A 17,449-nucleotide genomic window follows, 5' to 3' on the forward strand; every position below is an offset into this window, starting at 1 on the left:
TACCATGGTTCAAATTCTCTCTTTAAATAGTTCAAACTCAGTCTATCACTTTCTCGGCTGTTTGTTATTTAAATAAAATAATAAGATCTTTGTCCCTGAAACTGGGAAACATCTTACTATGGTAGGTGGATTAACACTCTGGTGTTAATAGCTGCCATTTATTGAGTGCCTTCTTTGTTGTGCTAAGCAGTTTAAATACATTTTTATACACTGTGAGGGGCATAGCAGAGGGTTCTTTAAAGAAATATAATGAAATTGCTAGGCAAGTGTTAATACAATTTCTGTTGTAGGTGCCCTTTTTCCTCCTTGTTTGGGATTTAAGGGTAGCCTCATCCTGACCGCTTGTTCTTCATGCCCCGAGGCTGAAGTGAAACCTACCCACATGTACCAAATCTCGCCAGACTTCCTACTTGGGAGAGGTCTGGCAAAAAAATCACACTCGTGGAGTTTTCTTTGCTGGGGCCTTCTCTTTTTCATGATTCCTAAATGTTGCAATGCTTTGAGGCTTAGTCCTCAGATTTCTCTTCCATTTAATGCAAAAAAGAACTAATTATTCCTCATATGCTCCCGTTTTCCTGATTTCATGCTTTTGCCCTTACTTTTCCTTCTTTTGCCTCAAATGTCATGCAAATTTACCCTCTATTCTCTGTATTTCTGAATTCTACCTATTCTATGGACCTTTCTAGATGTCTGTCACTTTTCTTTGAAGATAATAATCTTGCTGCTGGAAATCATTATTCCCCTTTACTTCTTATACTACATTATTTGTAGTATTCTTATGTTATGGATTGCTCTCGAATTTTGGTTATAAATACAGCTATTTCTTTTTTGGAATATAAAAGACAAGATACAGAACACTAAATAGAAGTTTAAAGTAGTTGTATTCATATTTTATTTCTTGTGTGAAGCTCTGAGAAAGGCTCTGTTTCTCTTTTATCTTGGTAATCCTCGGTATTCTAACATCTAGCAGAGTGAATGAATGCATCTTAAAAAAATTCTCCTCTGAATGTGTGTGGGAGGGAGGAATGAGGATAAGGACATATTTACTGTTGGATTAGAGGGGAGTTTGCATTTTAAAGTTGCCTTTTATGACATGTATACATAAGTACAGGAAAAGAACATAGGAAAAGAGAAAGTTTTATTAGTGGGTTACTAAATTTTTTTAAATTTATTTTTTATTAATGCATTAACAGGTATTTAAAATAATGCAAATTGTTGCCTTTTATAACTACCGTGTTTCCCCCAAAATAAGACCTAGCCAGACAATCAGCCCTAATATGTCTTTTGGAGCAAAAATTAATGTAAGACCCGCTCTTATTTTACTATAAGACCGGGTCTTATATAATATAATGTAATATAAGACCGGGTCTTATATTAATTTTTGCTCCAAATGACATGTTAGGGCTAATTGTCTGGCTAGGTCTTATTTTGGGGGAATCACGGTAGTTGTCTTCAGACTGATGTAATCTGGTAGTTATGACCAACTGAAATGTATCTTTTTTGACTTCAGTTATGAAACTGTGGTGTTAGGAAATCTGATCAGTCTGAATTTTGATCCTCAGTTTTGATGTCATTGCTCCATTACCTTTTAGTTTCCAGTATTGCTGTCAAAAAGCCTGTAGCAGTTCTGACTATTCTTTTATATGATCTGTTTTCATTGTCCAGAAAGTATGTAGACTCTTGTTTGTCTGCAGTTTCTGAAGTTTCCCAGACAGACCCTTGCTATGAGTTTGTTTTCCTTAATTGTGCTGGGTACTTGATGGGCCCTTTTATTCTGAAAACTCTTGTCCTCTCTGATTGAAAAATTTCTGTTTTTTGTGTTCTCTTTTTGAATCTTTTATTCGGTATTCCTCTACTTTTCTTGTCCTTTCTCTTCTACTTTTCTTGTCTTTTCTATTTCCTATCTTTTTTGCCCTTTGGGTCTATTTTCTCAACTTTATTTTTCAGTCTTTCTCCTGAGTTTTAAATTTTCTCCTTTTATTTTTAATTTTCACGAGCTTTGTAATTTCTGAATGTTACTGTTTTATAGTATGCTGTTCTTGTTTTGTAGTTGCATATCTTTCTTACCTCTCTGCTAGTAACGGTATGTATTTTTAAATTTTTTCTCCCTACTTTGTTTGTTTTCTCTGAGTTGCTTTTCCCCCCCAATTCTGGCTTTAGCTTTTATGTTAGATGTCCAATAATCCTTGGTTGACTGCTCCCGCCTAAAGGCAGGATACGAAAGGCTAACTGAAAGCCCAGAATCCATGGGTAGAGGTTGTCTATCTGAGCTTTACTTGAGATGGTCAGGCCCGGCAGTTTAGCTAGTGTAAGAATTGCAGTTACTGTAACAACAATCTCTTAAATCTTAGTGGCTTAACACAAGTTTATTTCTCACTCTCATAAAGTCCTGTATTGGTGTTCCTCATCAGCTAGAGAAGGGACCAAAGGGACTTCTGTTAGCGTCTAGCTAACATGGAAGATTGTGCAGGAATTTTTATGGGTGAGGCTTGGGTGGTATATTTTTAACAACTGGCTCAACTGGGAAGAAAGAGCTCTAATTTGCAGTGCCTGCTACATGGTGTAAGTACCCCCATCATGGTCATGTCAGGCTGCCTACGTGATGGCACTGGATGCACAATTGGCTTCCAGTGGTGCCAACTCTGGCATACCACCAGTCATGTTCCGTGGGTCAGAACTGAGTTGTATGGCTCCCCCTAAATTCAAGGGAGAATGGAAAATACTGTTGAATTGTGTGCCTGGAAAGTAAGGAACTAGGTTTTGGTGAACAGATAACAGTTTCGGCTGTAACTGGAACCTCCAATGTCATTATCTTTAGATCTAGGTAGAGTTCCCAGGAGACGTTTGTTCCAGGCTCCTGTCTGGAAGGTGAAGAAGGTCATACATTTTTGTGCGTTCAGAGTCTGACATGGGTTTTTCTGGGCTAAAATCAAGGTATCAGTAGAGCTGCGTCTCTTCCTGGGGCGCTAAGAGAGAATCCATTTCCTCGCCTTTTCCAGCTCCTAGAGGCCAAGCACTGTCCTTGGCTGATGACCCCCTTTCTCCATCTTCATAGCATTTCTGACTTTTCTAGTCATAGCTCCCTCTAACCAGGAGCCATTTCATTAGATTAAGCCCAGTCAGATAACATGGGGTAATCTCCCCATTTCAAGGTCGTTAATGTTATCACATCTAAAAACTCCTTTTGTCATGAAAAGATTTATTCACAGGTTCCAGGGATTAGGGTATTGTCACTTTGGTGGGCTACTCTGCCTACCATAGTATCCCATGCTCTCCAAAGACCCTCTGTTTTATTGACTGGGAATCAGTTTACAGATTTTTCTTGGGGGCTGTGGAGGGAATTTAGTGGTCTTTCTAATTCTTAAACCGCCCTCCTATTTTTCACTCCTCTCTTCGTTTTCGCTTCCAGAACGTAAAAGCACCAATTCCTGAGCCTTTGGATTTTGTGATACAAATTGGGTTCGTTCTTGGGTGTCCCTGTTACCAATTTAGGGTTACATTTTCTGAGGTTTACTTAATACTTTACCATTTCCAAATTTTGTTGCCCATGACTTCCTTTACCACTTACCTCATCCTTGTGAGTTTATGCCTTTAAAAAAAAGAAGGAAAAAAACCAACCCTTTATTGTTGTTTTAACTGGGTGAGAAGGCAGCAAATGTAAGATGTGTGTTCAGTCTATCACGTTAATTAGAACAGGGCTCATACTTTTCACTACTACACCGTACTGCTTTACTTCATTGCCTCTTTTATGGTGTGGGAAGATAACCTAGGTTTTTAATAATATAAAGGGATGTGGATCCCATCTTTTAGATTACAATTCATTTATTCAGTACACTTTTATTGGCTATTATATGCCAACCACTTGTTGAGAATTTCAGATTCAAAGACTATCTGGAGGAGCTCAGAGTCTGGTGGAATTCAGGTGTCTACAAAGGAAATTTAAGCACATTGTTATAAGTGTATAATAGGAATAGAAACAGTACCAAGGAAGCACTGAAGAAGAAGGAACTAATTTTTCCTGGGAGAGTAAAACAAGACCTCACAGAAGTTACCATGTTTGAACTGAGTCTTAAAAGGGTTCTGCTAGAGAATGGGGTGAGGAAGTAGGAAAATATGGAGTAAATAGTGAGAAGTTCACTGTGGTTGAAGCAGATTGTATAGGGGAGAAGGAACAGATGATGAAACTTCAAACATAGGTTTTGGAGGGTGTTTTATGGCATGGTAGGGAGTTTGCATTTTATTTTAGGTCAGATGGAAACTGGAGGGCTTTAAGAAAAAATAGAGATTTTTTTTTTAGGAAGTAACTGGTGACACCTGTGGTATGGAATAGAGAGACAGATGGCAGAGTGAACATTTGGTTGGTTCTTACAGTATTCTGGGTAAGAATAAGAATCTGAGTTGAGGTCATGTCTTCAAATCCAATTATACTGTTTCTGAAAAAGTAACAGGACTGAATGGACATGGGAAGTGAAAGAAAAGGAATCATCAAGGTTTTTGGCTTAAGAGTCTGGTGAATGGTGATGCTATTAACCGAGATTAGAATATAATAAGAAAAATAGGTTTTTGGAAAAAATGGGATGTTTTTAGTCTTCAACATATTTAAGTTTTAATATAACTTTATTGGCTACAAGTGGAGATGCATATTGGAAGCTGGAAATATCTATCACCAACTCAGAAAAGAAGGTAGACTTCTTTTAGGGACTAGGCATGTGGGCAAATTAAAAATTAGGGAGCTAATAACATGGTTGAAGCCACAAGAGTAAGTAAGGCCACCCAGGGACACTATTTAGCTCTAGATGAAGCCTAGAATGAGATGGTAGAGAGACAATCAAGCAAACATGAGGGGAAAATAGGGCCCTGTCTTATACAGTGCTTTTCCCCCTCCCTTCCTCCCTCCCTCCTTTTCAGTTTTTCAATGAAATATTGATTAGATAAAAAGGAATATATCAAACATCTATAAGATAAAAGAAATAACATCCTAATTACAGTGTATCCACCACCCTTTTTAAGAGAAATTACCAGTATCTTTTGAAGTCTTTCTGTACCTGTCTTATATTTCATCCTATTTCCTCTCTGTTCTATAACTACCATCTTGAATTTTTTAAAATAATTTTTATTTTTGGTTTGCCACATATTTTTGTCCTTAAACAAGTTATTGTTTAGTTTTACATGTTTTTGAATTTAAAAACATACAATCATAGTGTTTATAGTCTTCTGTGACTTGATTAAAAAAAACTCAACATTTCTAAGATCATCATTGGCATTATAGCTGTTGTAGTCATTCATTTTCATTGCTGTGTAATATTCCATGCAGGAATAAACCGCAACTTATCTCTGTATTCTAGTATTGATGGATGTTCATCATACATTGTAGTTTTGTTTTGTTTTTGTGTGTTTTTTTTTTTGCTGTTACAAACGGTGCTGCTGTAAGCATTCTTGCAAACATCTTTTTTAATTTTTCTAGGGTATAACTAGGGGTTGAATAGTGTAATAGCGTTCTCCTAGTGTACTCGCGTGTTCAGCTTTACTAGGTAATGCTAATCTGTTTTCAGAAGTACTTGTACCAATTTACAGTTCTTCTAGTATTGTATAAGTGCTTTGTTCCACATTCTTGCCAATATTTGATATTATTAGACATATTTATATGTCTTCATCAATAGTATGGACACAATAGGACGGACACTATTGTAGTGTTCATACTAATGTTGTCATTGTAATTTTAATTAGCAGCATTTTTGTTTTTCATTTTTTCATTTATTAAATTTATTGGGGTGACATTAATAAAATTATATAGGTTTCAAGTGTATATTTCTGTAATACATCATCTGTATATTGCATTGTGTGTTCACCACCCAGAGTCAGTTCTCTTTCCATCACCATTTGACCCCGTGTTCCCTCTTCTGCCAACCCCACTTCCCCCTTATCCTCTGGTAACCACTAGACTGTTGTCTGTGTCTATGAGTTTTTGTTTCTTTGTTTATCTGTCTTGTTCGTTTGTTGCTTTCAGTTTTATATCCCACATATGAGTGAAGTTACATGGTTCTTGACTTTTTCTGTCTGATTTATTTCACTTAGCCTAATAATCTCAAGATCCATCCATGTTGTCGCATTTTTTTTCTTTTCTTTTTTTCCTGTGCAGACTTCAGCATCTTTCATAGTTTATTCACCATTCTGGTTTCCATTTCTGATAACATATAAAGATAAGTAAGATGGATTGACTCTTATCTCAATTTGCATTTAGTTAAACTTGCTTAATTGGAAGCTCCAAACTTTCTTTCATTAAAATATATTAGATTAGCTACATCAATTAGTTATAACTAATTCTGTTTCAGTTTACTCATTTGAAAAACAATAGGCTTTAACTAGTTAATATCTAGTGTCTCTTTTACTAGTGTCTGTAATTCATCTGATAGTTTTCTTGTTGGTTTTTGAACTTAGAAATAAATTAGTTATATTGTAGTGGTAACCTATAAAGTGTTGATTCTTGTTTTGTTTTTTGTTTTTCATAAAAAAATGTTGGGTTTTGTTTCTGTAAGATGTGATATGTTAGTTTTCCAAGGAACTCTCTTTTAGATGAATTTCCTAGACAGATACTACTTTTATTTTTTAAATTCTTAAAATGCTATTAAAACGATAAGTTCGAGTCTAACATATGAATTACTCTTTTTCAGAGTGAAGATACACAACAGCAAATCATCAGGGAGACATTCCATTTGGTATCTAAGAGAGACGAAAATGTTTGTAATTTCCTAGAAGGAGGATTGTAAGTAAAGCATTCTATAGACATTTTAAATCTTTGACTGTGTGATTAAAATGTATACTGTTTAATCAGTTTATGTTAAAAGGTTCCTAATTTTAATTAATTGGATGAGATGAATTTATTGCCACTTATGCTAGCTATAAATCTAACTTAAAGAATGTTTTTAAGATATGTAATCATTTTTTTTTCTTTTTAAGAATTTTATAAAGGTATTTTAAATAAAGATAATATATTCACATGGCAAAAATTCAAACATTGCAAGGAAGTATAAAATGTAAACTGTCTCCCTCTCCGAACTTTAGTCCTTCTTCCCAGTTTTTTGTGTATCCTTCTAGAAAATTAATTTTGCATTGACTAACATATAAAAGTATGACCTTAAAACGTTTTATTTATGTGATCAAACCATGTATGCTAGTTTGCATGTTGCTTGTTTTCACTCAATATTTTGAAAAGCTTTGTGTGTAAACACATCCAGACCTATCTTCTTCTCTTTAATGACTACAGAGTACTCCTTAGGGTGAATAGATCTGTTCATAAAATTTTAGATTACATCCTTTATTTTATTATTACAAACAAGACTGAAGTCTGCTTTTCAACTATATATTTCTGTATGTGTGTACATGTATGTATAGGCATGTCTGTAGATATATAAATTACAGCTAATATATTTTTCTATTTTAAATGAATAAATGTTACTTATAATTAAATTGCCAACGATTAAAATAAATACTTTTAAATTACTAGGTTCCATAAATACAATTTGCTATCAAATAATTTTGTAAATGTTCCCCCCATGTTTATGTAATTTCTTAATAAGATACTTCCTCATTGACCATTCAAAAACTAAACTTTAACTGAGCTCCATTATGAATAATCACAAGTTAGTCAGCGTAACCTACACTTTGTATCTTAAGGTACGTATTATAAAAAATAGGATAGTAGTAATTCTTATCTGACCATAAATTACTTTTTATCATGTAGAAATTTTACTGTCTTTTCATAACATTTTATATTATGCTGTGCTTAAATTTACAAATACACACTTAAAATTTGTAAATTTTGCTGTTAATTCAAGACTTCCAATTTAATAGTTGAGACAGGTACACCTGCTTTCTGTTTTTGTATTTTAATTGTACTTTACTTGGTTCCTTTAAACTTCTGTAGTTTAGTTGTCTTTGCCATTACCAGGACTTCCCTCATCTCAGCCTCTTAATCTCTTATCTCATAGGAAACTTACCACCCAGCACAGTGCACTGCATGTGATAGACGAGCAAGAAACTGGTTGATCTAACCAGGGCACTGTTTGAACTAGAAATTATGTGATTATTCCTTTCCAACCTTATAAAAAGTAGAAAGCAAATGTTGCATCAAAGATGAGGCTACACGTCGGTTGGTTCTAGTTTTGTCATTAACACACTGATTTTCTCGGCCAGGTAACTTAAATTCTTAGACCTCAGTTTTCACCTCTGTAAAATGAGGTATTTGGACTAAGGATTTCTAAACTTCTGTGGTTTTATATGATGTATTGCATTCCATACAAGAATTTGTATCAGTATTTATTTTCAGTATTGTACTATAGTTTAAAGATGAAATTATGTTTTTAAAGGCAAAATATATACTTGCCACATTAATTTCTTTGCTTTCTTTTACTAACATTTATAGCCATTTTGAAACTTAAAGGTTGGGTCATCTTTTAATGCAGAGCCAAACAAGAGTGTAAGATAACTCACTGCTACATTGCTGATTCAGGATGAAACAAAGCCTGCTGTTTGCGCTTTTTGTCTCTTTCAAGGAACAATCGCAGTCATAACCTTTAAAAATAATCGCAGAGAATTTTTAAAGTTCACATATTTTTAAATTGAATATCTTTTCTAGAAATGTATCTAGCATGGTAGAAATTTTTTTTGTAAACGATTATTTCCCCTTTTTCTATTAGAGAACATAAAGATAGTGTATAGAGAATTTGTTTCTACAGGGCTTGTAAATTCAGTGTTACCATTATTAAGTTAGTTATAGATGTTATTTTCCCATATCTTGTTTGATTATTCAATTAGCTTTGTTTACATGTAGTCCTGCTAATAAGTTAGTGCTAGAGGGCCTTTTGAGAGGGTGAACCAGTTATTGTAAACTTAACTATGAAATAGCTAAACTCTATTTAGAAAAATGTTAGATGTTTGGAATGATTTCTAAATTATTTTTAAAATTCTGTAATTCTAGTCAATATAAAAACAGTTGATGATAGAATTGAATATCTCTTAGCTCTTTTTTCTTTCTTTGCATTTATATTCCAAAAAATGTATTTTTGGAGATCTTGATGGGAAGTCCATCCAAATTTAAGAAGAAATGTCATTCTTTTTATTTTCTAGTTGTTAATCAGTCTTAAGCTGTGTAACTTACTGTGACCTATGGAGTTAAATCTATTAAACACTTACAAATGCCCTGTGATATGATTTCTGTGTACTTCTCTGACCTCATTGTTTACTAATCTTTCTTTGTCTTCAAGCTTTGTTTCTCTTCCCTGAACATCCAGATTTCATTCTTGGTGAAATAGCCTTTTTATTAGTTGTTGCCTTTGCCTGAAATGCTCTTCTCTAGTTTTTTTCACAGCTGGCTCATTATCTAGAGCTCAGCCTAAATGTCAGTCTTAACATCCAACCTGAAATAATGAATCCATCAATATGGTGTCATCCTATTTTGATTGCCTATGTACAGTAGTACTTTCCACTCTGATAATTTTTTCTTATTTATTTGTTTGTTTATTGTTTTTTACCCACTGTCAGTGCCTGGCACATAGTAGTTACTCAGGAGAGAATTGAATGAATGAATTAATTAAAATTAAGCACCAGCATCTTTTACTTGACGTTTTTGTAGAAAACAACCATCTTAATTTAGTCTCTAATACAAATTCACTTGAATGCTTTGCTATTAAATAAAAGGTTTTTAAGCAAATCGTCAGTTTGCTTGAGCTAATGAGAATGTTTTTCATTTTGTTCCTATAACATTGCAATTGTTTTGTTTTGTCATTTAGATTAATTGGAGGATCTGACAACAAACTGATTTATAGACATTATGCAACGTTATATTTTGTCTTTTGTGTGGATTCTTCAGAGAGTGAACTTGGCATTTTAGATCTAATTCAAGTAAGTTAACCCTTGCCTCTAACTGTCTTAAATAACAATTTTGGCATTTATAGTTTTAAAAACTTGTATGTTCTAAATTTTCTAAACTAATGTTTTGTTTGGTAAGAAATGAAGTGTTCCATAGTAGATATTGGGTGGATAAAAGAGGGATGAGGGATGTAGAAACATGTAGACTAACTTAATCTGATTAATACTAATCCCAGCTAATTTCATCACGCCCCTCTTTTCCTGTTCGTGTAAGTCACCGCAAGAGCCCAAGACTCATGATTCTCTTACTATATGTATCCAGATCTGACCCCAAAACCCACTGTCCCTGTCTCGTGAAAATCTTTTATTAAGTTTCTGGAGCTTAAGGTCAGTTATCAGCAAATTCCTCTTAATCTTCAACCTGTTCTGTTAATACTACCTTCACCTCTTTGCTCTAAGTTAAATCTAGTTTCTCTGATGACATTACCTGCAACCCTTTCCAGTGGTAGCAGTTTTCTCTCATGCTTTCTTCATACCATGGAGTCTGGAGGTATTCTCTTTGCTTCTCATTGCTTTTTCCAGACGATTCTCGCTTCTAAAACATCTCCAACTTTATCTCATGTTATCAAACTGTACCTGTACCACCTTATACCCGTTCCGTGGCAGTAATCTTTCATCCCTACTTCCCATTCATTGGAGATTTTGTCAAAAACTTTCAAGGGTCTGAGATTTTACCTCACTTGCAAGCTAACAGGGTAACTGCTACAGTTTCATCGATGCTGGCAGAAGACAAGAGATTTCTGTGCCAGAAACCAAGGACTATTACTAATAGCAAAAGCAGGAGCCAAAGTAACAGCATTTGCTTACACTGGTTCCTCAAGTCCCAGTTCCCAAAGTGTGTCTTGAAGAGGGCCACATGATACCTGCGCACACAGTGGGCTGAGCTGTAGGAGAGGAACCCCAAGCTTAGGGAACTGGAATCTTTTATAATGGACACTAATGCACGTCTGCCCTTGACACGGAGGAAGAAAATATCTGCTAATAGTATAGGTAAACCTACCCTTTGCTTCAGAGGGAGACAGTCTCTGTTTTCCAAGGCTTTTTGCTATATAAGCTTGCTTGAAAAGATAGTCCACAATAAAGGCAGTCAGAAACTCTGTTCCCATTATGTGCAGAAACGGGAGACCCATGGAGAATTGTTCCCTGCATTCACTCCTGTCCTACTTGTGTTAATAATTCTTTGTGATTTCAGTGTTCGTGGATAAGTCTTCCAGTACGCTGGTATCTTCAAATGTAAAATTCCTTTTCCTTAATGAATTTTGCCCTCTACCCCACCTCACTACTCATTTCATTCCTCCATCATCTCAATTTCACAGTTTCCACACTCTACCACCTCTTATCTTTCATATCGCAACTTCTATTACTCCAACAATTCTTTAAGACTGTTGGGATCTTCAGTCTTTTAAATCTATCATTTTTTCACTGTCCTTGAACTTCTTGATGTCTTACATTCCTTATCCAGCTTAAACTCTATGGTCAGTCATGATAATCACACCCTTATATACTCATATACTCAGCTCCTTCCCTGTGCCTATACATCTGAACATATCAGAGAAAAAACAAAACAAAAACATAACCATACTCATTGGCCTCACTTTAAATTCATGATCCCTAACCTCATTGAGGCCTTAAAGCTTCCCAGAAATCGTACTGTAGTTCCCTGGTCCATTCACTGTCCCATACTCCTAGACAACTACTTACACATTCTTCTTTTTCCTTAAACCTCTAGCACTTCTAGCATCTTGGAAGCAATCATAAGAGAATTTCCACAGAACGCCTACATCCGTGTCCGTGTACTCTCTCTACTCTCTTCTGTGAGAGATGAACTCACTGTCCTCCTAAGCTAAGGCCAGTTTCCTCCTCCTCATTGCTGTAGCAATTCTCCCTTTTTCTTTTGTGTTACTTTTTCGCTCTTATATCATTCCCACTAGCCTACAATATGTTCTCCCATCTTAAACCAAAAAAAAAAAAAAGCCCTGTCTTTACTTCCTTCTCCAGCCACTGCCTCATATCTTTTCTTCTCTTTACAGCAAAAAACACTTTTAAAAAGTTGTCTGTTTACAGTGTCTCAAGTTCTTCTTCTCCCATTCTGTCTTGAACGCACTCCAATGAGGTTTTTAGCTCTATAATTGCTGAGCCAAAGGTTTTCATCAGTCCTCCTTTATTTGGTTAAGATTGTCACTCTCTCTTCATGAAATGTCTTCTTCACTTGGCTTCTAGGACACCTTACTGGCCTGATTTTCCTCCTCCTTCTGCAGTTGCTTCATTTCAGTTTCCTGAGCTCTCCAACCTCTTCTTCTTTGGCAAACCCTCTTGGATATACAGAATCTGACAACTTATTCCTCTCTGCACTGCCACAGCCTTGATCCAAGCCGCCATCAGGTCTTGCTTGGGTTATTACAGTAGTTTTCTGACTGGCCTCCCTGCTTCCACTGTCTTTTCCCTTTGGTCTTGTCTCAGTATAACAGAGTGATACTACTAAAATATGTTGTATCTTACACTCTTCCATTCTGAACTCTTCAGTGGCTTCCCTTCTCACTCAGAGTAAAGGCCAAATGCCTTACAAATGACCCATGAAGCCCCTATGTGCTTTGACTCCTCTCCCCACATCCTACTACTTTGTCGTTGTCTCCTTTTCCTTTTGCTCTACCCACACTGGCCTCTTTGCTGTTCCTCAAATATACAAGGCATGCGTCCACCTCAGAGCCTTTCAACTTGCTGGTCTTTCTACGTGATTGTTCTTCCATTTGCTATCCCTGTGGCTAGCACCATCGTTCTTTCAGATCTTGATCCAGGTGTCACCTTCTTAATGGTAATCCTTGGCCCTTCTCTTTGGTAGTTTCTAACCCCTTTCCTGCTTTATTATTCTTTTCCTTAGTACCTATTACCACTTAGAATACCAAACATTTGACTTACTATATCTTGTTTATTGTCATTTAACCTTATAAGATTGAATATAAGCTCTGTGAAGACCAGGATTTTTGTTTATTTTGTTCACTGATTTATCCCCATTGTGTAGAAAGGTCCTGACACATAGTAGGTCCTCAACAGATAACTGTTGAATGAATGAATGTATTTAATGCTAAGTTTTTTGTACTTTCTGTTTGTGATATTCCATTAAAATTTAAAAATTAACTGACAAAAAATGTGGTTGCTACAAATAATTGTATTGCATTATGATTATCATGAGGGAATGTTCTGAATTTATATTTTCTTTTCCTTTCTTGACTTGGGACAGTGCAAAAACATAGGGACAGGTAGGTAAGTTGTAGATTAGAAGAAGCTGCATGTCAAAAGGAAGTTTTATTTGCCAAACAAGTTTCATGTTTTTGAAATCAACAAGGAGGCATGGTTTGAGATCTAATTAGTTATAAAGTAAATGAGAAATTAATCAAAGCAGAAAATTATGGTAATACTTATGAGTACTAAAGCTTAAAAATATTAGAAGTAGGTAGTATCAAATATTGGCTTTCAGTATCAAATATTGTTAAAAGAAAGAAAAGACACATGATAAGTAAAGGTTAATATGCTAGATTACTCGTAAATCCATAATTCTTAAAGTGGGTTTTGAGGAAGAACTAGATTAGATATTTGAGTTCTATGAAACCACAAAGAAATCATGATAAACGTTCTTGGTATGTTGTTTTTTTTTTAATTGGTGGCGAGGAAATGACACTTTTAATGTAAACATGTATATATCAAGATAAATAAACGTGTATATTATGAGGTAGAATAGAAATTTTATGTAATATTTAAAAGCTTTAAGAGGAGACTTTTGAGCTTGAGGTGGATATTCCTGAAGACCTTGGATATATATTTACTTTTTTCCTGGGATTACTTGAGCAGCACTGCTAAATTTTGTTGTGTTTTATTTTCCCAAAGGCTTTTCTAGTGACGAAAGAGAAGCCAACTTTTCCATATTCATGTATTGGTAACAGTTCAGGGTTGATCAGAACTCTATACTGCATTGCCTTTTAACTTTGTTAATTATTACTTTTGTTGATTTATCTTATATAATAAGTAGTAGTTAATTCATTATACCATTATTTCAAAGAAACTTTGTATTTTTTAAAACATGGTTTTTTAATCTGAAACTGTACTTATATTTCTCTCTCAATTATCCATGGCTGAAGAGAGTGATAGAGATACACACTATATTCCAAAACACTGCTTTTTTATTGTCTTGACATAGCTACTAGTGTTATAAGAGGAAAAACAGAAAAATAATCCATTTCAAATTCATTCTATTTTGTTGAAGAGAAATATTGCAATTATGAAAGACTAAAACAAATACAAATTTTCCCAGAGGCAAATCAGAAGTATTTTACACTTGTGTCCTGAGATTTAAGAATTATCATTGATAATTATTTTCATGCTGTGGTTCATCTTAATGGTGATGACAGCATAGTTGTTATACTTCAGAAGGGAGTTATACGGGAACTTGTCAAAGAACAAATATTCTTTATCATATCTGAAGTAATTCTATTATGTGTTTGTGGAAAGTGGAAACTATGTCTTATGTTTTGCAAAATTTTATAGCCATTACTGTTGAAATGTTGATTCTTGATATTTCAAATTTGTCTTGATTTTATATAAGACATAGATAAGAGAATTTCAGGAGAATTGTGTTATCTTCCCATTACTAATGTAGGCTAGAACTGGTTTTGCAAGGTCCTATTGAGTTATCACATGTTGAACTAGCATGTCACAAAAGAAGAATCACAAAAGAAGAAAAGTTCTGTAATGTACCTTACAGGGTCTAATTCTGTCACTACTATGAAACGGAAGTTCTGTAGTTGATGTCTTTCCCCTGTTATTACCACAGATCATTCAATACTTAAGAGGGAGTGCTGAACATGTATGAGTCAGTCACTTTTAAAAACATTGGTTGAGTGAACAAAGATGGAAAAGCTTACTGTTTCTGCTTCTGTTTCGTGAAACAGCTATTCAGAGCTTATTTAGAACTGATTTTCTTATTTTGTCCATCCTCTAGTTTTGAGACAGGCATATGTAATGTAAAAAGTAAACATGGAAAATTATAAGCTAAGAATTTAGATCAAAACCTCTTGATTTTGCATATTCTTTAGAGAATGGAGCAAGAAAACATAAACATCAATATATAATTACTAAGCATATGCTTAATTTTGGTATTTTGAATGTTAAAAATGATACCATTTAAATTATCATGGAAGCATATTATTTTTATGCAAAAATTTTGTGTAAATGCATATGTCATCCCAGATTTGACATTATGTCTTGTATAAAATCTAGGAGAAGTCATTGTTAGTAAATTCCTCATCATCAAATTGAATAATCAGCTTATGTTGTCTTTTGTTTCTTTTTTTAAATTCTTTATAAGTTGGAAAAAAAGACGATCCTTTTTTGTTTCTGATATTTTACTGTGATATTGACTGCCATATAAGCAAATTTAAGAGTTGACAGCTAGCTTTTTTTAGTCCTTTCTGTTGTAGCATATCTTCTTTGGGAATGTTAAAATATTTACACAGTGAGAATAGAAGTTCATTAAATATTAATGTCGAATGTTTGAGTTATTTATGAGCAGTCATATTGTCCTCAATTTATTATCCCAAGCTGATAATGGAGGCATAAAAGTTCAGTAGGTAATTCCAAATTTTGTTGTTTTCCGTACCACATATTGTAATTATATCAGCATCAGTCTTGTTCAGATGTAGTTAGGGAAAAATTGAGAACTAATAGCTAAACTTTTCTTTAGGTATAGAAAGGTGTGTTTTGACCATTGTTTTAGAATATGCATATGAACTTGTGCTCCATGTATAGCATTTTCATTACTATGGTACTGAGCATTAGACTAGCTTTTGTGAAATTATTTTGTTTATGGCTGCTAATGCTAATTTAGTATGAGATTGAGTATGTCATTTAATCTTTATACACCTTGAATTTTTTCATCTATAAAGTATGCTTCTTTCAGTGTGCTGCCTACAGACCTTGCGAAAGGTGTTGTGAATTAAAGCAAACTAGTAGTGGCTAAAACCATTCAAGCTGTGCTTTGTACTGGCTGTATAACTTTGGGCAAGTTATTTAAACTCTTTGACCCGAATTTTCCTCAAAATGGGGGTAATAACAATAATACCAACTCATAGAATAGGTACAGGTATTGAAAACAAGATATTGTACATGAAGCTCATGGCTAAAAGAATGACAGGGAGCAGTCAGTAGTTTTTAACTAATGTTATCATTAAAGCATGTATTTACAAAGAAGACATAATAAAGTATTATTTCATTAGTATACAAACTGAATTGGATAAAGAATTCCTTTTAGCGTTTTTTCATTTTTACATGAATTTGTGAATATTTTGTATGTGTGTAATGGCTTAGGATGAATTCTACTCTATGGTAATAGAGTTATGTGGTAAGAAATGGGCTTAATTGGGGAAACTTGTAAGCCAAGAATAGTGAGGTAAGGGAAGATCCCCTAATCTTTCCACTGTCACATAGGTATTTATGCCGAGGTGGGTGCTGCCTGACAGAATGGCGAGCCCGTGGAAGCCTCGCCCCGACCTGCATCATTCTCTTCTATTACATAGGCAGGCGTGAAAGCACCCTTGTCAGTGGGGTGACGTACACATAGACTAAAGCTTTAGGCTACGTAGGTTTAGGCTCTGTAGGCTACGTATGTTTTGGAGAATTATCTGGGAAACTCAGCTGATTAGCATTTGGGGACTATGAGAGGTTGCAGCTCCCTTATTGGGAGGGAGGCAAGGGAATAAACCCCTGATCCCCTGGGAAGATGTGTTCTGGTTCAGTTCGTCCTGCTGGAGAAAGAGGGAGTCCTGGCCCTGCTGGCTTATTTTCCAGGCAATCCAGAGTGAGTGCCCAGGGTCATTTTAGGAAAATTCTGCCTGCTACACCGTACTGTATTACCAGAGTGTTAGAACTTTCGTTTTCAATAACTTTTTTTCTTCAATATATGTGGGAAAGCAAAAAATATTTCTGTAAACAATTTGAATTAGATACTGTTAGAAAGTGAGATTCCTAAGATTCTTTCCTATCTTATTTTCTTTTTGAGAAGTCTAATTTCCAATAATTGGAAATATAAAATTTACTTTTCAGTTATGTACATTGCTACTTCTTCATGATAAATCTTGCTAACAAATTTGGTGATACTTACTGTTCTGATTTGCATGTTTTGTTATCTCAGCAGTTCTCTCAGGAGGCGTGATAGTGTCAGATTGGCATTTGGAGACTGATGGCACGGGTTTGAATACTGGCTCTGTCATCCAGCAGTTATATAGCTTTGAGCAAATGACATAGCCTTATCCATCCCCAATTTTCTTGTCCGTAGGTACTGATGTTCGTACCTTCCTTGCCAGCATTGTTGTAAGATTTGGAGCTAATGTATATAAAGCAGTCGGCATAGAGCCTAGAATGTAGTAGATGTTGTTATTATTTACTTAGTAATGGTGAAGGAAGTATTTTTGAACTCAGGTACTTAAAGTCAGAATTTTGGAGCTGGAAGCAACTTAAAATTAAATTGTTTCCC

At 34.8% G+C, this 17,449-nt stretch overlaps 1 protein-coding gene across 6 annotated transcripts in view; it reads left to right on the forward strand.

Moving 5' to 3' along the window:
• AP3S1 (adaptor related protein complex 3 subunit sigma 1) overlaps positions 1-17,449 on the forward strand; it is a 65,584-nt gene that overhangs the window by 9,278 nt on the left and 38,857 nt on the right. For all 6 annotated transcript variants that reach the window (XR_002137042.3, XM_019727835.3, XM_074328587.2 and 3 more), the window contains exons 2-3: positions 6,672-6,763; positions 9,789-9,900. Coding sequence is in view for 5 of the 6 variants with exons in the window: in XM_019727835.3 (XP_019583394.1) it covers positions 6,672-6,763; positions 9,789-9,900 (204 nt within the window). In the remaining variant the exon portion in view is untranslated. The remainder of the gene's footprint in view (positions 1-6,671; positions 6,764-9,788; positions 9,901-17,449) is intronic.

The sequence above is a fragment of the Rhinolophus sinicus genome, chromosome 3, assembly GCF_057876585.1.
Source record: "Rhinolophus sinicus isolate RSI-liver-muscle chromosome 3, RSI-T2T, whole genome shotgun sequence".
Lineage (NCBI taxonomy): Eukaryota > Metazoa > Chordata > Mammalia > Chiroptera > Rhinolophidae > Rhinolophus > Rhinolophus sinicus.